The sequence below is a fragment of the Taeniopygia guttata genome, chromosome 14 (assembly GCF_048771995.1).
Source record: "Taeniopygia guttata chromosome 14, bTaeGut7.mat, whole genome shotgun sequence".
NCBI classification, from domain to species: Eukaryota; Metazoa; Chordata; class Aves; order Passeriformes; family Estrildidae; genus Taeniopygia; species Taeniopygia guttata.
This window is the reverse complement of record NC_133039.1, coordinates 6,245,786-6,273,420: the sequence shown is the minus strand read 5'-3', so window position 1 is coordinate 6,273,420 and position 27,635 is coordinate 6,245,786. Positions and strand designations below refer to the sequence as shown.

General features: G+C 49.9%; 1 protein-coding gene across 2 annotated transcripts in view; it reads left to right on the top strand.

Moving 5' to 3' along the window:
- CACNA1H (calcium voltage-gated channel subunit alpha1 H) overlaps positions 1-27,635 on the top strand; it is a 159,352-nt gene that overhangs the window by 112,896 nt on the left and 18,821 nt on the right. For both annotated transcript variants that reach the window (XR_012058231.1, XM_030284645.4), the window contains exons 14-27: positions 1,902-2,057; positions 4,898-4,988; positions 6,222-6,430; positions 10,075-10,506; positions 11,139-11,239; positions 11,565-11,688; positions 11,807-11,875; positions 11,975-12,159; positions 13,920-14,046; positions 14,360-14,485; positions 14,978-15,067; positions 15,815-16,007; positions 24,691-24,842; positions 27,076-27,185. Coding sequence is in view for 1 of the 2 variants with exons in the window: in XM_030284645.4 (XP_030140505.4) it covers positions 1,902-2,057; positions 4,898-4,988; positions 6,222-6,430; positions 10,075-10,506; positions 11,139-11,239; positions 11,565-11,688; positions 11,807-11,875; positions 11,975-12,159; positions 13,920-14,046; positions 14,360-14,485; positions 14,978-15,067; positions 15,815-16,007; positions 24,691-24,842; positions 27,076-27,185 (2,165 nt within the window). In the remaining variant the exon portion in view is untranslated. The remainder of the gene's footprint in view (positions 1-1,901; positions 2,058-4,897; positions 4,989-6,221; positions 6,431-10,074; positions 10,507-11,138; positions 11,240-11,564; positions 11,689-11,806; positions 11,876-11,974; positions 12,160-13,919; positions 14,047-14,359; positions 14,486-14,977; positions 15,068-15,814; positions 16,008-24,690; positions 24,843-27,075; positions 27,186-27,635) is intronic.

Sequence of the window (27,635 nt, the reverse complement as noted above, 5' to 3'; positions counted from 1 at the left end):
CCGTATCTCTTATCAGTAAAAGGATCATCCACTCTAATTTTCCTTTTTGCTGTTCATCCTGCTCCTACTCTGCAGATCTCTGTCTCCTTCCCTGCCTTTTCCAAACAATTCTGTGTAACTGGGGGTGACAAATCCCCTCCCAAATCAGAGCTGGAGGTGCTGGGGAAGCCTTGATATAAAAAGTTGTGTTTCTTCTGTAGCCAGGTTTGTGCCTGAAATTCCTGGCAGGTCCCACAAGAGAGGAATCATCTGTTATTTCAAGGATATTTTAAATATAAAGATTAGACTTCTGTGTTTCAAAGCTCAGGCTTTAGAATTGGAGTGCAACAAGTGTTAATAAAGTTTCTGAAGGCAGAGTAGCATCACTCAAGGTGGAAACCAGGCCAGAGCCTTCCCTGTAGATATAAATTCTCACAAAGGAACAAGGACAATTCAGCCCCAGCCTCAGAGCTTCCCGTTTTTCCCTTCCCAACACACAGACTGCTGCATTCCTCCTCCCAATCCCTTGGGAGGTGCAGCTGGCAGGAGCACAAAGGCTCAGTGCTGTGTCCCAGGAAGGTTATTGAGCAGCATGACTCAGTGCAGCACTCCTGTCCCCAAAGCCACCTTGGTCCAGGGGCTTTGAGGCCATTTTCATTGCAAGAATTAACACGGAACACCAGCCTGTCATCCATTTTTCTCAGGCTCCAGGATTTTTGAAGCTGCAGAGTGAAAATCCCTGAGGAAGATCCCTCAGAGCAAAGCTTTGCAGAGATGGGGATGTTGTTTTTTTTTTTTTGCCCAGTGTTTTTACCGAAAGGAAACAAATTCCCTGAGGTTCTGGAGCCACCCAATGTCATTTTTCTCATTAATTATCCTGTCCCTTGCCCTTTCCTTCAGCTCCAGCTGCCTTCTGAAGAGCAGCCTGAAAGGAGACAAGATCTGTGGCCTCAGGTCTGTTATCTTCTGATGGTTATCAAAGGAGGCAACACCTCCAGGGAATAACGGGATTAGGACAGTGCTTCCTTCACCTTGGGATATCTTGGATCTAACCTGTCCTCTGTGGGCAGGGAGTGCCAGACCTTCCTGCAGGGAGGGGAGGTGTGGCCAGCAGAGGTGCAAAGATCTAAATAAAGGCAAATTTCTGCAACAAGGTGATCAGAAATCACACCCAAAGAACTGAGAAAGGCAATTCCTGCTGCCTCATCTCGTGAGACCTGCCAGTGGAAAGGTCAGGAGGAGAGGGAACTTGGCAGGGTTTCAGTGCTCAGAGGAGAGGAGGAGCTGAGGCTCTGCCCCTGTGTCAGAATCTGTGGGTATTGGTGATTCCCAGATTGTAGAAAGTCTCTGTCTTTCTGCCCCACTGCCAAAGCAGAAGCCATAATTCGTCTGTGCTGTTTCAAGGTTGTTTATTCTGTTTATCTCTAACATGTTCTGCTGCCCTGCCGCAGCTCTGTCCTGCAGGGCAGCGTGTGGGGCTCTGCCCTCAGTGGGATGGTACAAACATTAAATACCACAAACTACCTGTGCTGGATTTACAATAACGTGCCAATATCTGTCACCTACGTTGGACAGTGTGTCCCCAGCCTGAACCAACAGAAAAATGCCAACACCACAGTGAAACATGGAGGGCATGAAGAAGGAGAAAAAGGACAAGGCACACCCAATTTCCTCCATCTTGTCCCCTTTGGACCCCTCATCTAGAAACCTAAAATTTTACTTTTGCACCTGTGCCACACTTAATTATTACTCATATCAAACACTCAGAGCTGGTAATTCATCCTGTAAGATTGAAAACTCTTTTCCATGGGCAGAGATCACAGCCAGTGTCTCTGGGGGCTCTGTCCAGGGGGGTTCCTGACCCCTGCCAGGGCAGCCAGAGGGAAGCCCTGGGTTCCCACACCCCTGCCCATTCCCTGCAGATCCTGACGCAGGAGGACTGGAATGTGGTGCTCTACAACGGGATGGCCTCCACCTCCTCCTGGGCCGCCCTCTACTTCGTGGCCCTGATGACCTTTGGCAACTACGTCCTCTTCAACCTCCTGGTGGCCATCCTGGTGGAAGGATTCCAGGCAGAGGTGAGAGGTCCAGGCTGAGGGAAGGGGAGAGACCTGGCACACACCTGTGGGGATGTTCCATCAGGGAAACACCTACCCATGCAGTCAGCCCAAAATTTAAATTTAAATTTAAGGGGTGCAGATGATCTGTGTTGGGCATCTGAAGCTCTTCTGGATCAATCTCTGCAGCCCTAAATTTAAATTTAAATTTAAGGGGTGCAAATGGTCTGTGCTAGGCACGTGAAACTCTTCTGGATCAATTTTTGTAGCCCTAAATTTAAGGGGTGTGGATGAGCTGAGCTGGGCATTTGAAGTTCTTCTAGATCAATCTCTGCAGCCCTAAATTTAAATTTAAATTTAAGGGATGCAGATGATCTGTGGTGGGCACTTTTGGACCAATCTTTGCAATTAAAGTCCACTGGGTGTGGCAAGGGAACTGGGGGGCCAGGACTCTGATCTCCTACACAGTCTGCTGTGTGATTTAGAAGAAATCATTTAGGATTAATTTTATTCACTAAACCTCCCATGGTTTGTGTTTCTATGGGTGGGGACTCGGGCTTTCAATACATTCCAAAGTTTTGCTAAAATCCAAAAAGGTAAGGGCTGGTAAGGGCTGGTTACCTCATCCTGAAGGGAACTCGGGGCTCTAAGCAGGACTTTCCCCTCAGCTCTATCCTGGGATTCCACATGTTCCAGGCAGTTCCAGCCCTGAGGAGCAGGCAGGATGAGCCCTGTCCCTCCCTTGGGACTCAGCCCCTCCTGGAATATTGAAAGCCAGGAGCACAGCTGCTCAGAAGCTGTTCCCAAGTTGCTGGCAGTGAATTCCCAGCTCTTTAGGATGATGCTTTGAGGTGGAAGGAAGTTTTCTCCTCTCAGGGACCTTTGCAGGGAGCAGCTCCCATTCCTCCCCTGCCCTTTGGGAGGTTGGACACGGTGCTGACGTGAAGCCAGAGCTCTCTGAGTGCCTGATTGCTCCTCCAGACGAGCTGTGGTTTCCCTGCTCAGCCCTAATGGCTCCTTTCAGAGCTGTTACAGACCATGATTTAAATGTGTGCGAGCTCTGCTATTCCCCAGCCTGGATTATTCACCCCAAAGGGCAGCAACCACAGGCAGGGCATTTGCAGGGCACATTTTGCTCTCCACTCCCGTTTATTATCAATCCTGACACCAGGCCTGTGGGCTTGGCATTTGTCTCATTACACAAAACCCTCCTCAGCTGCCAGGGCTCCTCTCAAGCCTTGCACTGGGAAATGATGGAATCCCGGAATGCTTTGGGTTGGGATTTAAAGTTCTGGTTCCAACCCCCTGCCACGGGCAGGGAACCCTCCCCCAAACCAGGCTGCTCTGGTTGCAAACCAAAGAACAAATTCTCGTGGAGCTGGGTTTGCTTTTGTCATCCTTGGCTCTGCTGCCACACTGGGAATTCTTGTTTTGACCTCTTTGACTTTGCCTCTGACAGGGGCTGATCTGAGCAATCACAGGAGTCGCTGAGGGGAATTTCTCCTCCATTTGCTCAGGTGTTTCTTTTATTTATCTGGAGAGGGACTCCTGGGACAGCTGAGAGCTGCTCTCGACTCAGAACCATCAGCAGGGCTTCAGCAAGGACATTAAAAATTGTCCTGGGAAGCACAGCACACGCTCTCAGCCTGATCCCAGCTCCTGATCTGCCTCTGGAGCAAGTTTGCCAGGAGTTTTCCTAGAAGAGAACAGACTAAAATGGCCACAAACCCATTTTTAGTACAAGTAGCCAGACTTCAAACAGGGCCATAATTGCATATTTGTGTTTACACCGTTCCCATGTCATTTTAAAATCTCCCCCAGAGCTGCTCTGGGAGAGCAGGCAAAGCTTCCAAAATTGTGCAGATCTTTCATCCGCTCTGCACTGGTGTTTCTGCTCTGAAACAAAGATGAATCGGGGAGCTCGAGCTGTTCAGTCATCCTGGCTGCAGCACGTTGCAATAAATCACAGGCAAAATGAAGTTCATTGCCACTTCAGCACCGTGTCTCTGCAAACTGTGGGGGTTTGTCCAGGCACCAGGCGAGGAACTGTGCTCCTTTCTCTGGGATCAGCTCTTTAATCCAGCCCTTTGCTGTCAATTTGCACAGATTTCTGCAGTCCTGAGCAATCCAGCCAGAGTCCTGCTGACATCCTGCTGGAATCCCTCCCTGAGCGAGGAGAGCCTGAGGACAGCTCCTCTGTCCCAGGCTGATCAATTCTGGTTTTGGATCTGTCCAAAAGGGAATGTTTTGGATCATTCCCTTTTTGGATCTGTCCAAAAGGGAAAAGGAGCTGGGCTCCCAGGAGGAAAGGCAGGCTGAGGGTGGCTGTTCCCTGCCCTGAGCTGCTGCAGGGCTGCCAGGCAAACTGGCCTCGTTCCCTCTGCCTCAGGTTGCCAAGAGATTTCCCAAAACAACCCCAGCCGGCACGGAGAAAGCAAACCAGGCTTTCCAGATCTAAGTCAATTTGAAAGTGCTGTCAAACACAGAATTAAAACCCCCTGCCACCCTTTGACATCAAACCTTAAGTGCTTTCATCTGGGATCACAGAGAGAGCAAACAAGGAGCCACACCATGCCAGGTTTTTCAGTCATTCCTGCAATTCCAGCTGCTCTGGGATGTTTTCCCTTGGGATTTGCTGTTCCTGGAGCAGTGTAGGAAGCACAGAGACGCGGTGACAACCACAGCATCATCCTGTCTGTCCAAATGAGTGAAAACAAGGGCGAGGGATCATTCTGGGAGCATTCCCAGGGTGGACTCAGGGGGAATTTGGCATAAACCACCCACGGGGAGCAGAGGTAGCTCTGAGCTGCTGAGGGATCCTAATGAATTGGGTCTGTTAATTACCCTCCTCCTCTCTGCAGGGAGATGCCAACAGGTCAGACACAGATGAGGACAAGACATCTGCCAACTTCGAGGATGAGTTTGAGAAGCTGAAAGACCTCAGAGCAACAGGTGGGGCTTTGTGTCTGCATTTTCCTGGGAATCTGGGAGCTACAGCTCTGCTTCCACAATGGAAGGATCCAGTTAATTTAGCAATTAATCTGATTGCAAAGTCACCGGAGCAGCTCTGCAAAGTGTAAGGGAAGCTAAATGAGCGTTGATATTTCCTTTAGGCAGATGTTTTTCTAATTTAAACGTTCCCCAAGAATTTTTAGCTGTGTCTCCCCCCTGCACCATTAGCACAGAGTGCTTTGCTGACAGCAATGTTCTCACCCCACTTCTCGGCAGCTTTTCCAATCAATCAAGTCCTCATCTGCTCCTTTTGGTTTCCCGCACAAAATGCATTTGGGTGAGGTTTGATGGATGGAAAATGCTGCTGCTCATTTGTGTTCCAGGAGGGCAGTCGATTTGAGGGGAGGCCCACACTGCTCTGGTGTACCAAAACCATGGGATTGGAGGTGACAGCCTTCACTTTGCAGCCAGAGCAGTGACAAAAAGGGATCACACTTTTTAAGAGTGAATGATGTAAACAGGAGCCTCTTCAGTTCCTGCTTCCTTTGACTCCCAGCTTGGGCTCTGTTAGGATCCCTCCAAACACTCTAAACCAGGATTTGTTTAGATGCTGGTGGTGGGGAGTGGACGGAATTCAGCTGAGGAAGGGGCAGAGTCATTTGTTGGGGAAACTGAGGCAGGGGTCCTTTCCAAGCCAAGCCATTCCACAATTCCACGATTCCTTTGGAGGATGCTGAGGCACCTTAAGAATTCGTGGCGTTCACCTGTTGACCTTCCCCCTCTCACACAGCCCCCTGAATAATCAGGCTAGCTCAGAGATCCGAGGTTGTGAGGGGAGGAATATCAGGAGATGTCAACGATTTCCAAAAGAGGCTCTTTCACCCCGAGATTGTTGGTTCAGCTCTCTTTATTCTGTGATGTCCATGTGGAGAGCGGGGCAAAAGAGAACGAACAGAAAATGTCAGGGGGTCTGTATAGGTTTTGGACAGGGTGAGCTTCCCTGGCTCTCCTGTTGGGGCAGGAAGGAGGGATCCAGGGTTATCTTGATCAGAGTCACAGGGTCCCGGGGAAGGGGAAAGAGAATGCCCATGAGCTCACTGCAACACCTCAACCCGACGCCTTCCAACGCCGTGGGGGGATCTCACTGCCCACAGCTCCACCCAGTAGAGTTCCTGGAGGTCCCCAGCAGCAGTGTCCCCTCACCGGCGGTGTTCTCTGTCCCCTTGCATGCAGAGATGAAGATGTACTCGCTGGCTGTCACCCCCAACGGGCACCTGGAGGGCAGGGGGGCCATGCCCCCGCCCATCATCATGCGCACGGCGGCCACCCCGATGCCCACCCCCAAGTGCTCCCCACACCTGGACTCTCTGCACGGCCTCGGGGACTCGAGGAGAGGCAGCAACGCCTCGCTGGACCCCGCGGGCTACGACCAGAAGTCCTTGGTAGGTTCCCGTGGCCAGCAAGTGGCACAGAGCACTGTGGGGTCTTTGTTTCCACGTGGTGGGGTGTTCTGGGGTGGAAGGGTTGTGTAAATGCAGGTGAACCCAGTGGGGAGAAATGATGTCTGACTCCAAGCTCAGAAAGCTGAATGATTTCTTTATTATAACTATGCTATAATACATTAATATACTGTTTAAAAGATATACTAAAACTACAAACCTACTTTTCTAACTACCATAACTCACTCACAACTCCTGACCCTCTGTCTGGAGTCCAGTCACAGGTGGGTTGGACTGGCCACCAAGCTCAAACAATCTTTACTAGAATCTAATTAAGCAATCATTTTAGGTAAACAATTCTCTAAACATACTCGACTTGGGAAAAACAAGGGGTAGAAATAGAAATTGTTTTCTCTTTCTTCTCTCTGTGTTCTTCTATGAAAAAAGTCTTGAGAAGAGAAGAATGTGCCTGCTACAGAAGGGACCCACAAGGATCGAGGGCATGGCCCTTGCAGGGGTTGATCCCACAAGTTTGGTGTTAGCAGCACCAGCTGAGCCCAGCTTAGGGTCGTGTGAGAGTTTTGGAACGGGTGTTGATGGAAAATGAAAAGGAGGGTGGTGGAGGTGGGAAATGTGTAGAAAAGCAGGAGGAGAACAGAGCTGGGGTGTGCAGTGCTGGGGCAGGGCAGTGACAGCAGAACAGCCAGGGGTGGTGAGGTGGGAAGGGAAAACAGGGATGTACCAGGATCCAGTGTTTTCCTGCCTCCCTGGAAGGCCTTGCCAAGCCACCTCACTGGAGAGCCATGAACAAGTCCAGCTGCCCCTGGCCCCTCAGAGGAGCAGCAGGGATCTTTTCCAGCCACGCCTGCCATTTGGGATGTCTTGGAGAAGCTGTCAGCTGTTCTGTGAGGATGAGACCTGCAGCCCCCCGGTGCTTGGGGGCTGTATCTTGAATTTACACTGTGTCAGGGGAATGAAGCATTTTCCCTTGAGCTCTGGTGTCAGTCCTGCAGCCCTGCTGGAGGAAAAATCGAGGGAACAAGGGATGAGGGGGTTTGGAATGAGGTCCCTTCCAAGCCCAGCCATTCCATAATTCCACGATTCCTTTGGAAGGCACTGAGTTCCCCAAGGCCCCTTAAGAGGTTGTGGCATTCACCTGATGCCAGGATGTGATGCCAGCCTGCAGCAGGGGGGCGGGAGGGCAGCTCTGGGCACACAGGGAGCAGAGGCACCAGGCAGGGTGGATTTCTGCTGCTGCTTGTCCATCTCACTCTGCTCCAGAGCTGCGAGATCATGTTCAGATCAGGCCAGCAGACCGTGAAGGCACCTCACGCCCAGGCACTGCCACCACCCCCCTTGCTAAGCTGCTCAGTCAACCTAAAAGCTTTGAAAAGAAAACAGAGCTGGCTGCTGTTTGCCTTGGGCTTTCGTGGCACTGCGAGCTGCTGGACAGGGATGTTCATCCTCCCAATCCCTTCTCGGGGAGCGTGGCAGTGCCACCAGCCAGAGGCAGATGAAGCAGGCTGGGGAGAGCTCTCCAGCACAGAGGAGGAGGAGGAGGAAGGCAGTTTGCCTTGGTTTGTGCTGGGGGGAAGCCGTGGAGGGAAAAGGAATTTTCCTCCTGGTTTTTCTGCATTGACCTTGAGCTCTCTCATCCTGGGAATTGCCCGGTACCTGCCCCAGTGTGCCGACACACACTGAAATTTGTGGAGGAGGAACATTCACTCCACTGCCTCACCCAGCAAATGGGAGGAAAGTGATGGAAAGAGGGGCATGATTCCCACCAGGCACTTGGGTGGCTCATGTTCCCTTTGGAAGGCAGGGAAGTTGTGAGCTGAAACTACCAGAACGTGAGCAAAGTTCAGCAAAATGCCACTTATCGATGTCTTTGGGTTCATTTTCATGGGGAGTTGGTGTTGCCAGGGAGTCACCAGGACAGAGGGGTGGTGGCTGTGCTCCAGGTGTGGTCCAGGACCACCTTCAGTGTGGCCTTGGCCAGGTGCTCCCATCTCAAGGCTGGAATCGGAGTGGTGCTGTGTTGGCTTTGCAGCACAGAAGTGATGCTTTGAGAGACGCTGCTAGAAGTTTAATTTAGGTTTATGCTTTGAGAATTAACAATCTGTTAAATACTGAGAAAGTTCACACTCCTTCATGAACAAACATTTAAAAATGTATGAGTTTTTAGATGTTGGGAATTTCCCTCTTTTTCTTTTTCTTGGAAGCAGGTAAACCCACCACATGAATTAGTGCACTAGCCAAGAAACCTCAAATTAACAACCTAAACAGGGATGTAAAAACTTATAGATGTTGGGGGTTTCCTTCTTTTTCTTTTCCTTTGGAAGCACCACATGAATTAGCACACTAGCCAAGAATCCTCAAATTAACAAGCTAAACTGTTGCTATCGGACACAAAATGAGTACAAAGAAGCTTGGTAAGTTCAAAAGAGAAAAAGAGCAAATTTTGTGTCTGACCTTGCAATATATAGAGTTCCAAAAGTGACAGTGGACTGGAGGATGGAATTGCCACCTCTCCAACCACACTGGTCAAGCCAACAATCCATCAATTCTCTCCTCCCACAAAGGAGAATGCAAAACAATCATTATTTACATGAACAGCTTCCACAATGGAAGGATCCAGTTAATTTAGCAATTAATCTGATTGCAAAGTCACCGGAGCAGCTCTGCAAAGAGTAAGGGAAGATAAATGAGCATTGATATTTCCTTTAGGCAGATGTTTTTCTAATTTAAACGTTCCCCAAGAATTTTTAGCTGTGTCTCCTCCCTCCCCCTGCACCATTAGCACAGTGTGAGAACTCCAGTAGAAATCTGTAAACATCAGAAGGCACGGGAAACTTTTCAAAGAACTTTAAAACTTTCAAAAGAACTATAAAACTTTTAAAAATCAGGGCAACACTAAACCAGCGCGGGAAGGGGAGACCATCACTTTCACCAATGGGGGCAAAACTCCCCAATCTTTTGTCTTCCTCCTGCAAACAACCCTTCCCTTGTCGGAATCTGTGGGTATTGGTGATTCCGAGATTGTAGAAAGTCTCTGTCTTTCTGCCCCATTGCCAAAGCAGAAGCCATAATTGGTCTGTGCTGGTTCCAAGGTTGTTTATTCTGTTTATCTCTAACATGTTCTGCTGCCCTGCCACAGCTCTGTCCTGCAGGGCAGCGTGTGGGGCTCTGCCCTCAGTGGGATGGTACAAACATTAAATACCACAAACTACCTGTGCTGGATTTACAATAACGTGCCAATATCTGTCACCTACGTTGGACAGTGTGTCCCCAGCCTAAACCAACAGAAAAATGCCAACACCACAGTGAAACATGGAGGGCATGAAGAAGGAGAAAAAGGACAAGGCACACCCAATTTCCTCCATCTTGTCCCCTCTGAATCCCTAATCTCGAATCCTAAAATTTTACTTTTGCACCCGTGCCACACTTAATTATTACTCATATCAAACACTCAGAGCTGGTAATTCATCATGTAAGATTGAAAACTCTTTTCCATGGGCAGAGATCACAGACAGTGTATTTGGGGGCTCTGTACAGGGGGGTTCCTGACCCCTGCCAGGGTCCCAGACCTGCCAGGGCAGCCAGAGGGAAGCCCTGGATTCCCACACCCTCCCTCCCTTCTCTCCCAGTCCAGCCTCCGCAGCTCCCCCTGTGCCAACTGGGCCACCAGCAGCACCTGGGGCAGCCGCCGCTCCAGCTGGAACAGCCTGGGCAGGGCGCCCAGCCTCAAGAAGAAGAACCAGTCCGGAGAACGGGAATCGCTGCTCTCCGGAGAAGGCAAAGGCAGCACGGACGACGACTCGGACGACGCCAAGTCCAGCACGCTGAGCCGGCCCTCGCCGCCGCGCCGGGCGGAATCCCTGGAGCGCCGCGGCTCCCAGGAGCTGCCCGAGCTGCTGCGGGTGCCCTCGGTGCGCCAGCTCGGCCTCGGCCCCGCCGCCCTGCTGCCCGCCGAGTTCCGCGGCTGCAACGGCAAGACCGGCCACGGCCCCGCCGAGTTCTTCCTCAGGGTGGACGGGCACAAGGAGGACGCGCTGGACTACGAGGATGACGTGGAGGATGTGAGTCGTGAGGTTTCTAAGCGGGTTTTCCATTCCTAAAAGGATGGGTGGAAATCCGACGTGGAAAGGTGTTGTCGACTCAAGGTTGGGGTTGGGAATGGTGAGCAGAGCTTTGCTTCCTGAAAAATCCCTTTTTGAAGAGGTCTTTTTAGGCCTGTGACATTCCCATGAGGTAAAACGTCCCCTTTTTTCCCAAAAATGCCTCATTTTTGGGCCAGTTGGGGATTGTCCTCCTCCAAAATGAGCTGCAGACACAACAGGTGAATGGCTTTACTCACAGGAGCCATTTGATGTCATGAAAGCTTGAAAGCCTAAAAAGACATGTTTTCCACTTAACTTTTTGGCTGCTTGAGGCCTTTTTGGGTTTGGCACAAAGAGTTGTGTCTCAAAATGACACCTTCCCAGAAGTCTTGCTTTATCCTGTCCATCTCTTCCCTTTTTCCACCCCTTTTCCCCTTATTTTCTCAGACAAATGTGACAATGGCCACCACAGCTCTGTCCCAAAAGCTGTGACCGCTTACAGACACAATAAAAAGCCATTTCCTGCCCCCTCCTTCCACAAAAACACTGTGAAAGTTGAAGAGGCAGGAAAATAAAAGAGGAAGAAAAGGCGTTCCTTCTTTTTTATCCAGAGTTATTGCTACCGGATCCGCAAAGCCCTGGAGCCCTACAAACCCCAGTGGTGCAAGACTCACGAGGACTGGTCCCTCTACCTGTTCTCCCCACAGAACAGGTAAGAAATTCCAGTGAAATTCCAGCCCAGCAGGTGTTTGAGGTAATGGAATATTGCACTCCTAGCAAGCCTCCCCTTGGGAAAAAATCCCTCAGAGCTTTAGAAATCCAGTTCCTGATTTTGAGGTGAAGTTTTCCTTTGGTGTGGGCGTGGTTCACCCCATTGCTGTCAGTGGTTTAGGCAGCATTAGTAATAATTAATAATTAATGATAGGCTGAAGCCTGTGGAGATGCTGCCTCACCACCTGGGCTGGTGCTGGTGGCACATCAGCGGGAGAGTTTTTTTATTCTTAACCCAAACTTCTGAAGGATCTGCCTTTCTCCAGGTTCCGAGTGATGTGCCAGAAGGTCATTGCCCACAAAATGTTTGACCACGTAGTGCTGGTCTTCATCTTCCTCAACTGCATCACCATAGCTCTGGAGAGACCAGACATCGACCCCCTGAGCACGGTGAGAGGCATTTCCCTCCTCCATCCCCCATCCAGATCTTCATCTCCTCAGCACCAGACCCGACAAGATGAATGTTGGGTTTCTAACTTGCGTCTCTTTGTTGTTCTGTGTTTTGCAGGAAAGGATATTCCTAAGTGTCTCTAATTACATCTTCACTGCCATCTTTGTGGCTGAAATGATGGTTAAGGTAATTAGAGCTTCATCCCATGGCCCAGAGCAAATTCTGGCAAAGACCAGAGTTACGATCTGGGTGAGGATTCCAACATCTCCCCTCTCCTGGCTGCAGGTGGTAGCTCTTGGCTTTTTCTCTGGGGAGAACACGTACCTGCAGAGCAGCTGGAACGTCCTGGATGGAGTGCTGGTCTTTGTCTCCATCATTGACATCATTGTGTCCATGGCATCAGCAGGAGGAGCCAAAATCCTGGGAGTTCTTCGTGTGTTGAGGCTCCTGCGGACCCTGAGACCTCTCCGGTACGGGCTGATAAATCAGAGAGTTTGGGAAAGGCACAAGGTCTTGCTTAATACCTCAAAAAACTGAAATACAACATGGGTAGAAACATCTTTGGGGATCCCTAAACTCGGTGAGAAACTTTGAAAACAGTGAAAGGAATTCCAATTCATCTTCTCCAGCTCGGACACACACGGCTGGAGTTTGGAGTGAGAGGTGCTGCCAGAATCCAGAGTGAGGGCAGTCAGAGCCTCCTCCACGCTGCAGTTTCATCAGCCCTTCCCAAATCACTCTTCCCAAATCCTTCTTCAACTGCACAACCTCCCAGGCATTCCCCAGCAAAGAGGGATTTGCAGTTGAACAGGTGCTGATGAGGATTTGATAAGCTCCAGCATCCTTCCCTGCTCTCCTGACCCTGCCAAACATCCCTGCACAGCAGCTCCTCCCTCAGCCAGGCACAGGAGGGCAGAGCTTCCAGTGTTTGAGAACAGGAGTAAAGATAATTTGTATTTTGGCTATGATTACACAATAAAGAGGGATAATGTTTGGTGGGGGGGATTTGGATCAGCTCCTGTTCTGGTTTCATCCTGCTTGGCAAGAAACAGTCGCCTCCAAAAACCTGGAAACTTTCTGGGACAAAGCCATACTTGTGTGAGTGATAGGAAGAGGGAACCTTTTAGACCACAAGAACAGCAGCTCTTTGTGCTCTGTGTCACCTTAGTGACCAGGAAATCTGTGTTTCTGGCTCCCCAGGACACCCTGGACAAGTCACCATGTGTGACCCACAGAAGTGGGAACAGAATTCAGGGCACAGGGAGTTCATCAGGAAAGGGAAGGAGGGGAAGAGGAATTGGTCTTTGAGAATAACTAGGCCAGATCCTATGAATAGAAAGGAATTCATCACCTCTCACCACGGCCTCACTGAGCACAGGATGGCTCCAGGGACCATTCCCAACACTTTGGAGGTGCAGTTCAATCTCCACGTGATTCCTCTCAAACAAGACCCTGTGGAAATGTTGCAGCACAAAATGCTTTTCTCCGGGCTTGGCAGGCACAAGGTGTCACTGTCCATGTGAGCTGCAGCTCCCTGCAAGGACTCACGATCTACAAGCCCATCCTAAAATCAACTTTGATGCTTTTCAGGCAGAACTCCCACCTGGCCCTTCCCCAGGAAAGCTTGGTTGGGCTGGTTCCACAGCCCCAGGGAGGGCAGTGCATTCCCAAGGCTCTCCTCCAGGAAAGCAACACCCCTGCTCCTCCCGACACCCCAAACCTGCCTCAGAGCACACCAGGAATCTGCTTCCCAGCGGGACTGACCCTTTGGCTGTGCAGCTGCTGATCACAGGCTCTGCTAGCCAAGAGCCAGTTCAGGAACTAATTAGGGAGCAAATTGGAATGACTCTGTTTGGAAAGTTGTCATGGCCACTACTGCAGGAGGAGCACCAGACGTGCTCTCCAGGCCCACTGGGAAGATGTTCACGTGTTGGGAGAGGAAGGAGGGTCCTGCCTGTGTCCCTGTGCTGGGATCAGAGCCCTTGGAGGGATCAGGCTCCTGGAGTGAGGTACAAACCTCCCACACTGGGATATGCTGCCCAAAGGAATCTCCCCTCTTCACTCTGCCCACCTGTCCCTGTTTGAATTGGGCTTGGGAATGTTCTGGTTGTCTGAAGAAATCCCTGTCTGCAGGTAGAGAAGGGTTGTGCCAGCCCCAGCAGCTGGGTGATAACAGGGCACGCATAAAAGTTAAAAGTTTTGTTGTCTTGTCTTTTTTTTTTTTTCCCAGAGTCATCAGCAGAGCCCCAGGTCTGAAGCTGGTGGTGGAAACCTTGATCTCCTCCTTGAGACCTATTGGGAATATTGTTCTCATCTGCTGTGCTTTCTTCATTATCTTTGGGATTTTAGGGGTCCAGGTAAAGTATTTCCCTCCCCTGTGAGTGACTGCTGTGAAAGAGAAGCTGCTTTTCTCACCCGCTGGGGTTGAGGTGGAAATAATGAGCTGAAATGCCTCCAAAGGAAGATTTCAGTTTGGGAAGAAGAGCCAGGCTTGAGGAGAAATGACCCAGGGTGGGGTTGGCAGCTGCTCCCAGCAAGGATCTCAGGATTAGGAGAACAGGCAGACCTTCCTGATGAACTTTACTGCAGGAAGATAAATCAGAGAACAGACTTTTCAAAGCTGCTTATTTTTTGTTCAATTTTTTTAAAAAATTGTGTTCTCAAATGCAGCTTTTTAAAGGCAAGTTCTACTACTGTGATGGCCCTGATGTCAAAAACATCACCACGAAGGCTGACTGCACCAATGCTCACTACAAATGGGTCCGGAGGAAGTACAATTTCGACAATTTGGGGCAGGTAAAGTCCTCCCTGCAGGGGTTTTCTGTGCCAGCTTTTCATGGATGGACACTTGAAATGTGTGGTTTTAGGAGGGTGTGGAGCCTCCATCATGGGAAGTTTCCAAAATTGATGTTGCAATCATCTGTCAGTGGGTTAATATTTGCGCTCGGTGATCTTTGAGGCCTTTTCTGTCCTTGGTCATGCTATGATTTTAGCTGTAAATTTCTGTCTTTTACCCTAAATGTGTAAATATGGATCAGATCAACTCTTGATCTCTTGCTATGGTTGTACAATTCCTTGGTTTTAGGAGTGTTGTCCTTAAGCCACTCCTTTGGCATACAATCCCTCAACTGCCCCTTTTATTCTTTAGGTTTCTTGCTGTCCTGTTTGCAAATGAAGAAAATAAAGTGCTTTGTATGGCTGAAAAGCAGGCCAGGCCATAGGAGGAGGTGGGAGCTCCTTCTCTGGGGGGCTGAAAGGCAAGACCAAGCCCTTCTGTTGGTTTTGCAGGCCCTGATGTCCCTGTTTGTCCTCTCCTCCAAGGACGGCTGGGTGAACATCATGTACGACGGGCTGGATGCCGTGGGCATTGACCAACAGGTACCTGTGCTGCAGAGCCCAGCTGTGCTCCTTTCTCCAGCCTCAGGCCTGGCCACTCCAGGGTTTTTGAAATCCCAGGAAGCAGCAGAGCTGTAGAACCTCCTTGAGGTTCCTTTGGCTCATTGAGCTGCTGGGTTTTCCATTCTTTGGAGCTGCTTTTCCATTTTTTGGAGCTGCTTCCCACGTAGGACAAGCTCTGACGTGTCCTACACCAGGGGATGTAGCATGAATTAGAATGAGGGTGCTTGAGGATGGGAAACCACCAGGAATGTTGTGGAAAAGGCATTCAGTTTGTGAGTTTCGTGGCATTTTCTGTGGGAAGTTGAGTCTCGCATGAGTAGGACCCACCCAGAGCCACAGTAACACTTTGGACTTCATTTCCCCCACTTCCGAAGATCTGGTAACAACTGAGAAACATTAAGCAGGGGCCCACATCTGAAAAACTAAAAATCTGGAGCCTATCTTTAGCTGAAACAATCCTGCTGGTGGGATGATGCTCATCCACTGAGATTTAGCTGAAGCTGTGCGAAATAAATGCCGAAATAATCGAATCCTGTAAGGCAGTTTTGGGTGGGTTTTGCACCAAATTGTAAAATTCTAGTCAGTGAGAAGGTGAATGAGAGGAAAATACTTTGGGAAAATCCTCCTCCCAGTCCTCCCCTCCTCCCCACACAACTTGTTGCTCCAAAAAACTGACTCAACCCACCCGGTCTGTGCCGCTTCTCCCTCGTTTTTCCCTCCCCTCAGCCCATCCAGAACCACAACCCTTGGATGCTGCTCTACTTCATCTCCTTCCTGCTCATCGTCAGCTTCTTCGTGCTCAACATGTTCGTGGGGGTGGTGGTGGAGAACTTCCACAAGTGCCGGCAGCACCAGGAGGCGGAGGAGGCGCGGCGCCGGGAGGAGAAGCGGCTGCGCCGCCTGGAGAAAAAGCGCAGGAGTAAGGAGATGTACCTGTCTGGTCGGTAGAGTGCCTTACAAACCAAAATCTTTCTGAGCCCTGCCTGCTCCCAAAGCAAGATTTCCATTTTTTGTTGTTTTGGGGGTTTTTTGTTTTTGTTTTTTTGTTTGTTTGTTTGTTTGTTTTTTGTTGGGGTTCACGAGGTTGCGTTGCATCCTCACCTCTCTGGCGGTGCCTTAAGGCTCAGGCTGGTGACACCTTGGGATTGTCCTGGTGGGAAATGTCACCTGTTTGTTCACCTGGCTGAGGAGGAAAATGCTCCTCCAGCAGAGTCCTCTCTGCAAGGCCACAAGGGACATGGGGGTCAGCAGCTTCCCTGCTCCCCCTGTGCCTGGAGGCCACCCCGAGGCTCCCCCGTGCCTTAAAGCGCCGCCTGCACCTGAGGATGGTGGTGGGGTTTATTTGGGAGTTCTTTTCTCAGCTGGACCAGTGCTGGTGCTGTTTGGGAGCCCTGGAGCATGGCCCCGCATGCCACAGCCACTGCATGGGGGCACGGACAGAGCCACGGCCTGGGGACAGCACGGGACCCCAGGGTGGGGCTGCAGGGAGAATTCCTCTTGGGAACATGTCCATGACACGAGATGCTCGTCCCATTCCAGGCTGGGACTCAGTCCTGGGACTGTTTTGTCCTTGGAACACTGGCCAGGGGCAGGGCCATTAATCAAAAAAGGCCTTTAGCCAAAAAAAGCCTTTAGCCAAAAAAAAGCCTTTAGCCAAAATGCCCTTCTCAGTGGATCTCATAGAAATCATCAAACCCCAAAACCACTTGACCCTGTGCTCCTTTCCTGCCCCAAACCTGTCCATTCCCAACTCCCCTGGGAGGATATTCCCAGGAAAACTGCCAGAAAAGCAGCCCCAGCTTTCCCAGAAGTTTCAGCGAGCAGGGAGAGCCTGCCAGGCATTTTTGAGGGGTGAGCAAACCTGGCTTGGCCACTGAGATCAAAGCTGAGCTCAGTCAGAGGTAAGGCCGAGCTTTTCTGGCCCTGCTTGCTTGCAGCAGCGCTGTGACTCTGCCTGCCCGTGTCATCTGCTGGAAGGACCCAATATTGTGACAAATTGCTTCTGTTCCATCAAGCCATGGATGTCCATTTCCAGCTGGAAAAAGCAGCCCAGCTCCAAGGCTGTGCTGGGAGAAATCCCATCCCACTCCCTGCTTCCCCCAGGCCTGGGGCAGGAGCTGTGTCCCTCTCCTGCTCCTCTGGTGCTCCTCTGGTGCTCCAGGGGACACCTCAGCACTAAATGGTGGCACTGCTGTCCCCACAGGACCTTAATGACCCCACAGGGAGGGCCAAGCCCTTTTGATTTTGGCCAGCTGTGAGTTCAGTGCCGGCTCAAAATGAAATCCAGCTCAGACACTGAGTGTCTCTAGAGATTTCCAAGAGTTCAAGTGCAATTTCCTTCCCCTTTTTCCCATTTTGCTTTGGGAGTGTGAGGGTGGAAATACTGAATGCAGCATTTCCAGCACAGGGAGGAGAATCAGTTTTAGGGTCCCAGGGGTCCTCATTGTGCAGCTTCTACCCCAATGTGGTGACCTAAAAGACATTCGGATAAACTCAAAGTTTATATGAAATTTAAAAAAAAGAAAAAAAGCAATTTTAAGCATCCTTAGAGAAAAGAGGGGCACAGGTATGGAGGCACAGCTCAGCTCCTGATTAGGAAATAAATCCTGTTAAAGCCTGGCTGTGACTCCACAGCTCAGAAGGAGCCAGTCCCTGTCAAAGTGATGGACACGGTGACATTGTCCCTCTTTCTCCACCACCTCCAAGGAGCTATTTCAGCCCAGCCATTGCACAGATGAGGGTTGTAACATTTCATGGAGAGCACACGGGGAGGAGGACAGATTTCTGGAAGGGGATCAAGTCAGTAGAGCAGCTGAGAAGAGAAAAACATTTGGCCATGTGCTGGGCTTCCAGAAGGTTCCCTGAAACTGTCTGGCTCTGCCTGCAAGGACAGCTTGGCATCCAAACTGGAGCTTTTAACAAGGTGAACCCAAATGTCTGCTACATATTTGGGAAATTGGCTGTTTCCACTCCAAAGGATTTTTTTTTTCTATAGACTGGGAGGGGTTTGAACCTCCTGGGTGGTTTAGGTGACTAATGGATTTGATGAAAAAACCATGGCAGACTCAGAAAGATGTGAGCTGTGACTGTGGGCAGTGTGTGTGTGCTCGTGGAGCTGTGGATCTGCATGGTGACAGCAGCTGGCAGCTTCCTCTGCTTCCAAGCGTCCCTTCCACTGCTTCCATGTGTCCCAGCACTCTGTGTCACCCCCGTGGAGCAGCCTGGTCACCCCAGGGAGAGGAGGGAGGAATGTGGGAAAGCTCAGAGATCCCTGCTTTTACCTCAGCCAGCATTCCCAGCGTTGGACAGACCAGGAGAGGAGGAAGAAATTGTGTTTTAACAGGAGGAAAATCCAGCCTAGGCCCCAAATGCACCCTCTGGGCTTGCTGTCTGCCTGGCACCTTGTCTGTCTGTCCTGTGCCCTGTCTGTGATGTCCCCTGGGGGTTGAGGGCTGGGGGATCTGTCCCTTCCTGCACACACAAAAATGCACCACGGAGCTGTGGCAGGCTGGGCTTGGGGCTGGGAATGGGTTAAACCTCAGCTGGGTGATCTGGGAGCCAATTCCAGGCTGGATCCAGGATTTGGAGTCTGGCAGAGGGATTGTTTCATGGAGAATACAGCCCTGGAATGGGTTAAACCTCAGCTGGGTGATCTGGGTGCAAGTTCCTGGCTGGAACCAGGATTTGGAGCCTGGCAGAAGGATTGTTCTGTGGAAAAAAACAACTCTGGGAATGGGTTAAACCTCAGCTGGGTGATCTGGGGGCCAATTCCAGGCTGGATCCAGGATTTGGGACCTGACAGAGGGATGGTTTTGTGGCAAATACAACTCTGGGAATGGGTTAAACCTCAGCTGGGTGGTCCTAGGTACCAATCCCAGGCTGGATCCAGGATTTGGGGCCTGGCAGAGGGATTGTTTCATGGAGAACACAGCCTTGGAATGGGTTAAACCTCAGCTGGGTGATCTGGGTGCAAGTTCCTGGCTGGAACCAGGATTTGGGGTCTGGCAGAGGGATTGTTCTGTGGAAAATACAATTCTGGGAATGGGTTAAACCTCAGTTGGGTGATCTGGGTACCAATCCCAGGCTGGATCCAGGATTTGGAGCCTGGCAGAGGGATTGCTCCATGCAGGACACATCCCTGCAGCAGGACCCAGCTCCTTCTCAGATGGGATGGGGAGTCATCACCTGCTTTGGGGTGATTTTTCAGCAGAATGGTCCCTCTGAGCCCAATTCTCTGCTGTCACCACCTCAGATCTTTCCAAAGCATTTCTTCTTTTCCCATCTTCTTTTCCCATTCCTTCAATCCCGTTTTGCTGCAGGGATTGGCAGCAGGTTCCCTCTGCTCAAGGAGAGCAGAGGGCAGGGGGTGAGGACACTGAGAAATGCATTTGATGTGGTTTTAAAGGCAGAACTGCTCAGTGAACTTTTTTATGTGAAGGGAAAAAAAAAAAAAATTCAAGATAAACCAGAATATTTTTCCTGACGCTGTCCCTGCTCCATCCATTACATCCAAGTGGAATTTAACAATCCTGCTGCTCTCAGCCTTTTAATGAGCTTCTCAGAAGACACAGACCCAAAGCAGCCTGCCCAGACTGAAGGTTTTCATTAAAAACACGTGGATCTGCTCTGCCTGTGGGATCCAAATCCAGCCCTCCTGGATCTGCCAGCTCTGGGCTTCAAAGGCTGCAGGAGGGTCTGGGTGACACTGGGGGCTGAAAGCAGAGCAGGAAAAGCTGGAAAAGCTGGAAATCACAGCTCTAGCTGGGAGCAGAGTGCCTTTCAGTGGTGCCTCTTGGGGAAGACCCCAAAAATTGAGAATTCAGAAATACTTTTTCCTGATTTCAGCTCTATCAGAGGGGAGTGGCCACAAATCTGTTCCTCCAAGGATTTTCCCACCAGAGCTGGGAATTGTGGAAGGATGAGGGAAATTTTAAGCCCCAGCAGAGGTGCCTTTCAAAGCAGCGGCTGCAAACCTTTCTCTAGTGGGTGCCACGTGGTGATATTTCAATTTAAACACCCTCTCAGTGCCACAACCCTCTCTGTATCCAGCAGAATCACTCGAGCTGGAACTAAAATTTTGGGTGCTGCATCCCTGAGCGTTCAGAAGTTCCAAGCAGGGAATTCTCAAACCCTGCTGCTTGCTTTTCCAGGCAGCTGCAGGTACAGAGCTGCTCTGTTCCAGGCATGAATAACCCCATTAGGGCTTTCTAATGTTTCATGCAGAGCATTGTAATGGAGGAGCTGGGGCTGGGAATTGTAATGCCAACTAAAAATGCTTTTAAGCCACGGGAGGATGGGGCTTCATTAATTTCCATGTCAGCAGAACCACAAGCAAAGTTGAAATACTCTGCAGAGAGGTGAAATTCGAGTATTAGCCAGCATCTAAAAGCAGGGGGAGGAAAGGATTTTCCTGGGATTTTCCTTTTTTCATCTGTTTGATGGTTGCTTTTTTTCACTCCTGCATTTTCACCAGTTCAAACCAGCAGCTGAAGGGAAACTTGTCTGTGTTTGATGGAGAGAGAGCATTTACAGAGCACAGAGTGCCAGGACAAGGGGAATGGATTCCCACTGCCAGAGGGGGCAGGTTCTGGGATATGGGGAAGGAATTCCTCTCTGGGAGGGTGGAAAAGGGCTGGGATGGGATTCCCAGAGGAGCTGGGGTTGCCCCTGGATCCCTCAAGTGTCCCAGGCCAGGCTGGATGGGGCTTGGAGCAGCCTGGGACAGTGGAAGGTGTCCCTGCCATGGCAGGGGTGGCACTTTGAGGTCCCTCCCAAGCCAAACCACGCCATGGTGACAGAAATCTGCCCACTGGCTGGTGACAGTCTCATCACAAACCCCATTTTCCCCAAGACCCCGAGGCACAGGTTGTGTTTTGCCTGCTGGGGTTGGCAGTGGGTCCCCACAGTGGGGTGGCTGTGCCCACATCCTGGGGAGCAGAATCCTCCTCAGCCAGCTTCTCCCACAGACCCCACAGCTCTGCTGGCACCAGCAGCAGTGGGGGGGTGTGCAGTGAGCCCTCAACATATTTTGGGGGCCTAAAACTCCCCCTAAGAGTTAAAAATATGAACTGGGAGGAGCCCAGAGCTCTTTGCTGTGCTGCCAAGAGAGGTAAAACTTCCTGCAGGGCTGGGGAATGGGCAGAGCTGGGGCTGGGAGCTCCAAAACTCTGCCAGAGCTGTGAGGGGCTGCTCTGCCTCTGCTCCCACCCTGCTGCAGCCCCCTGCCCGCCCGGGATGGCTGCCAGCACGGCTGCTCAGGCACATCCCTGGGAACATCCCTGGGCACATCCCTGGGCACATCCCGGCTCCCTTCAGGCAAATCCCTGGGCACATCCCTGGGCACATCCCTGTGCACGGCCCAGGGCACATCCCAGTCCTCTCCAGCCACATCCTGGTTCCCTGGGCACATCCCAACTCCTTGGGCACAGCCCTGGGCACATCCCTGCTCCCTCCAGGCACATCCTGGCTCCCTGGGCACATCCCTGGGCACATTCCTGCTCTCTCTGGGCACATCCCAGCTCCCTCTGCCAGCCTGGCACGGGCAGCATCTCCTCGAGTGGACATTGCATGGGGTCCCCCCGAGCACGGCCCTGCTGCATGTGGTTCCTGTCACCTCTGTCCCCTCTGTGCCAGCTGCCCTTGGATGTTTTCCCCCTGCTGGAGTTCCCTTCCTGTGCCTAACTCGGGCTTTGTGTATCCCAAAGGAGCCAGGCTTCACCCAGAGCTCCCTTGGGTTAAGCCTGTCCTAAGTTTTGGTTAAGCCTGTCCTAAGTTTTCCCAGCAGGAATTTTTTGGGCAGGGCTGAGAGAGACCTGTGAGAGCCCTGAGTGCTGTAGGACAGAGCCACCTCTGGGTCTGGCTGCTTCCTCCTTGGTTTTTTTCCTCTCCAGCCCATGGACAGAAGGAGTTCTGATACTGCCAGGGAATTGAGGAGGTTTTCAGCTCAGTGCCTGATCCAGTGGAAAATGTCTTCTTGTGCTTCTCCTGCTGTAATTATAAGTTGTAATTATTGTCAATGAATATATAATTATAATTATTAGCTGATAAAACAGAATAAACGCCTGATCTTCTGCTGAATGGTGAATAAATCAGGCATTTGGGCAGGTGAGGGGTGGTTAAAACCACCTGAAACCTCTTTTCCTTATGTGCTGCCTCATCTCCTGTAATCCATTAATCAACCATTCATCATTATAATAAATTAATAAAAATTCCCTTAATATAACACTTAACTATTAAGGGTATTCTCAGACCTCCCAAGGAGTTATTTGCACTCCCAAGAAGACATTTCCCTACAAATAATATAAAAAAGAAAAGGACAAGGATGTTGTAATCCTGAAAACACATGAAAGCACATTGTGCAGGCTGAAATAAATATTATACTGCAATGTTTTTATTGTTATTTTTCAGGCAGGCCGAGCTCAGTAGCACAGACATCCTCAGCAGTCCAAGATGACTTGTAGGATTAAGGCACATGAAAGCAACAGGAAAAAAAATGTATTCAAAAACAACTCTGGTTGCTTTCATCTTGTTTTTCCACACCCCTTAGCAGAGCAAAAAAAAAAAAACCTTGGTGACCCTGGTCAGAAGGAAATGTTTTTCAAATGCCTCCACTGTACTTTTAACTACCAGGGATAAAAAAATGTACTTGAAAGAGAGCTGCAGATTCTGTTTCCCTTTATCCAATTAATTTTAAGGGTTTGGATTCTGATCTGGCATCATTTGCACCAAAAGAAAACAAAAAAAACTCCCACGTTTCGAGAGTCCTTCCATCTGAAAGGTATTAGCAGGATGAAGGGGCGAGAGATGGATTTCAGGCAGGCACTGAATGCTTCTGAACTGATTTCCCTCCTTATTGTCAAGGTGAAGCAACTTTTTCTGAGCTCTTCATGCATTGAAAGCTGAATTTGTTGAAATATTTGCAAAATCCCCTCTCTTGGAGAACAATCCTGCTCTGACTTGATGTGACCTCAGTGTCTCTTCCACTTGTAAAATCCACAGTAATGCTGCCTTGGCCTTGTGTAAACTCAGAATATTTACATTGCTGCAGTCTGAAAGGAATTTGAGTGCCCACAGCCATCCCTGTGGTCACACTTTCATTGGAGAGAGGCACAGGCAGTAAATTCAGTCCTGGGGTCCAAACATTCTCCTTGGAACACTCCCAGGAATTTGGTCACAGGGAGAAATTTCCACATTTTGAAGAGAGAGAAAAAAAAAAAGGAGGAATCACGACCAGAGGCAGAGCTATAAAATCCATGTACATGGTTTTAGATGCATCCATGCCCTGAGCCCTAGATTATGTTGTTTCATTATCTATTTTATAAATATAAATTCATATTTCTTTTTCCAGAGGAGCTTGTGCTGGTTGTCCTGCTGAGCCAAGCGCTTTGTGGCTGTGTCCTGTGTGCTCCCATCCCTCAGGAATGCCCTGCTGCTTTTTCCTTAGGCCTTCCAAAGGCCCCAAAAAACCTTCTGGAGCTCGGGGCATGTTCTCCTCCCAGCGGGAATGTTCCTGGCAGCTGCAGGAGTGGGAGAGATGAGTGCTGCCCCGAGCTTTGCCCTGGCCTGCAGCTTGGCTGGGTTTGGGGATTTTCCCTGGCTTTGGGTCCTGGGTCCGTCCTGCTCCTGCCCTGCTGGCACCAGGCTCTGCTCATCCCAAAAACCCCGCTGGGGCTGTGGTGGAAGGCAGGATCACTCAGGGATCACTCAGGAGTCACTCAGGAATTACACAGGAATCACACAGAGATCACACAGGAATTACACAGGAATCACTCAATAATTACACAGGGATGACTCAGGGATCACTCAGGAATTACAGCGATCACAGAAATCACACAGGAATCATGGATCATTCATCAGGGATCACTCAGGGATCACTCAGGAATTACACAGTCATTACACAGGGATTACTCAGGGATTACACAGGAATTACACAGGAATTACACGGGAATTACACAAGAATTACAGGGATCACAGGAATCACTTAAGGATCATTCATCAGGGATCACTCAGGGATTACACAGTAATTACACAGGGATCACTCAGGAATTCAACAGCAATCACTCAGGGATCACTCAGGAATTACACAGGGATCACTCAGGGATAACTCAGGGATTACACAATAATTACACAGGGATAACTCAGGGATCATTCATCATGGATCACTCAGGGATCAGTCAGGGATCACTCAGGGATCATTCATCATGGATCACTCAGGGATCATTCATCAGGGATCACTCAGGAATCACTCAGGGATCACTCAGGAATCACTCGGGAATCACTCAGGGATCACTCAGGAATCACTCAGGGATCACTCAGGGATCACTCAGGGATCATTCACCATGGATCACTCAGGAATCACTCAGGGATCACACAGGGATCACTCAGGGATCACTCAGGAATCACTCAGGAATCATTCACCATGGATCACTCAGGGATCATTCACCATGGATCACTCAGGAATCCCTCAGGGATCACTCAGCTCCTCCCCATTTTTTGTCCACCTCCGTTCTCCACCCGGTGTGCAGGTGACCCCCAGGCCCCGTGCTGGTGGCCAGCAGCCCCGCAGCCCCCGTGGCTCACGGCTGTCCCCTGTGTCCCCACAGAAGCCCAGCGCAGGCCCTACTACGCCGACTACTCGCCGGCCAGGAGGTACATCCACAGCCTGTGCACCAGCCACTACCTCGACCTCTTCATCACCTTCATCATCGGCGTCAACGTCATCACCATGTCCATGGAGCACTACAACCAGCCCAAGGTAGGAGCTGCCCCCAGCACAGCTCCCCTGCGAGGAGAGTGGCCATGGGGACGTTCCCAGTGATGCTTGAGGGGTTTGGATTTTGTGTTTTCCATGCAAAAATCCTAAGAGTTGTTGGCTGTGCTTTGCAGAATTTATATTTGCGATTCTGCAGTTCTTTAGGGTGTGACTCCAAACTCCACACGCAGTGTGAGCTGCTGCTGTCCCATTTTGGGCAGACACAACAATTCCTCTCCAGGCCTGGCAGTCAAGGACATCTCATTGCCTCAGGGCCCAGAAGTGTAAACTAAAGTGAGTTTGGGGGGAGCAAACTTGGGGTAAATTACTTCATTACTCGAAGCTGTAATTGGAACATTAACCCCCAATATGCAAATGGACCAAACTCATTAAAGTGTGAACACCCATGGCCCGTGGTCCATTTTTGGGTGTAGCCTTTGTCTGCCCTAAATGTACCTGAAGGCCCTTCAATAAATAGAAACATTTTTAATCCCCTAATTTGGTCTGGCCCCTGTTTTTAGGTAGCCCCAAAAAGGCATCTCCAGTTTTTGGGCAGCCTCAGCATTCTGATCCAGCTCTGCCATTTGGGAATCACTGCCTCAGGCAGATCCTCCATTTCCCTGCTGTGGGTAAAACACTCCCAGCTAATGGAGAGTGAATTAAGCTTTTACCAGGAAAAGACCAATCCAAATATTTCCTCCCCTGATCCCAAACCTGTGACAGAGCCTCACACTGGAAAGCAGTCCAGAGTTTTAGAACATTCCATTAACAGATATAAACTCGGAGTTAAGGCATGCAGAGCATTTCTTTTCCTCAATGAATTCCAAATAGACCAATTTAAAAGTACAATCCTTGCTTTTAAATGCATTATAAAATCATTCTCCCCTCAGAACACCTTTGACATGAATCATAGGGGCTGACAGATAAATTTATATCGATTTATAAATTTTCCATTTCCTTATCATTTATGAAGCTCTGGCTCAGCATTTACTTTTCCAGCATCCCATGGTAACCTGCAAATGCCTCCTGGATGCTGAGCCAGAGGGTAATGTGTGTGTGTGTGTGTGTGTGTGTGTGTTTTACACCAGGATAATTCCTTTGTTTCCCATGGAAATGTTGTTTATTCAGATTAGGTTTTATTTACTCTTGGTTTACATTCACTTAACAAAGAGTTGTAAATCCAAATGCAAACGGCCACAAACGATGGCAGAAATCAGGCTCAGGCTTTGGATGGAACAGGAAAATGTGTTTTTGAAGCTGCCATTTTATTTTAGGTACTGGAACAAAAAGAGGAATTGATGCCAACACCTAAGAAACTTCTAGCTCTCATTCCCAAAAATCAGGGCATGGTTGTGCCCTGGTGACCTCGCTGTGCGTGGGGTCAGCAAAGACAGGCATCACACAAAGGGGACAAAAACAGCTTTCCTGTGCCCTGGGGTTTCCTGCAGGCTCCTCTCCTGCATTTATTTCCAATTTTGTCTGGTTTGATGCTCACAATTCCCATTTTTTATTGGAAATTCAGAGCCCTGCGCTGCATTAAATTAAACCCCCCTTCCCTCCCTCCTGTCCCCCAATCCCTCCCCACCCCAAGAGCTGCTTCCCCCTCCAAGTGTCTATTTTAAGGCCCCACAAGATTCCTTTGCTATTGTTGGCCCCCAGCTCCAATGAAATCCATTATAAACACTCATCATCCCCCAGTATAAACACTGTGGATTCCTGACTTCCGAGGGCGGCTCCGTGGACAGCGGCAACGTTGCACCAAATATGGACACACTTTGCCCAGCTCTGGAGATGCCCCATTTTTCAACAACGAAAGGTTTCATCCATCTCCAAGGTTTATTTATTTTCCTCAGCTTTTGAAGCAAAGCCTTTGTCCCGAGGGCTGGAATCAAAAAATGATCCATCAAGGCTTTTCTTCTCCCCAAGGCTGGCCACTTCAGACCGAGGAATCTTCAGGAGATGGGGAAGGGGTGAATTTTTTCCTGTCTGGCCCAGACTGAACAATTGGTGCACTGAGCTTGAACCTGACATATTTAGCAGAGCTAATCTTAGTGCTTCGGAGGGTTTTGTTTGACTCAGGGGCTGAGCCTTTATTTGAGTTCTGCTGGCTGATTTAGTGAGCTCCACCAGCCTTTATGACTTTATTCCTGAAATTTCTGTGCTCCTCTCACCCTGCTCCCTGTGGGGGTCTAGGAAGGGGTAACTGGGCTGGCCTAACTGGGATTTCTCTTTCCAGTCCCTAGATGAAGCCCTCAAGTATTGCAACTACGTGTTCACCATCGTCTTTGTGTTCGAGGCACTGCTCAAGTTGGTGGCCTTTGGTTTCCGGAGGTTTTTTAAGGACAGGTGAGAGCATTTTGGACCCCTGTGGATTTGGGATTCTGGGCGGGACTGACCCAGTTTCAGAGCCAAATTCTGAGTTTCTGTGGTAACACACAAAGAGCCCAGGGCTGGCTCTCAGTGGGTGCAAACTTTGTAGTGTAAGAACCAAAAATCCTAAGAACTTCTTGCTGTGCTTTGCAGGAGGAATTCAGGAAATCTCCCAAAATTCCAGGTGGTTTTTTCATCTTTTCCCCAGTATTTCCCCTTCCGCCAGGGCTGACCAGCTCAGCTTAGAGTTCAGAAACACTTCCCAGTCAGTCCCAGTCAATTCCCAGATTTTGTGGCTCACAGGAGGTGAGCTGGTTTTGTACCATCTAAAAATCATGGGCCCAGATGAGAACGAGGAGATGTGTAGGGAAATAGATTTGTAGAAAATTTTTAAAATGTAATAGAAAGTTTATATAGTAGATATTT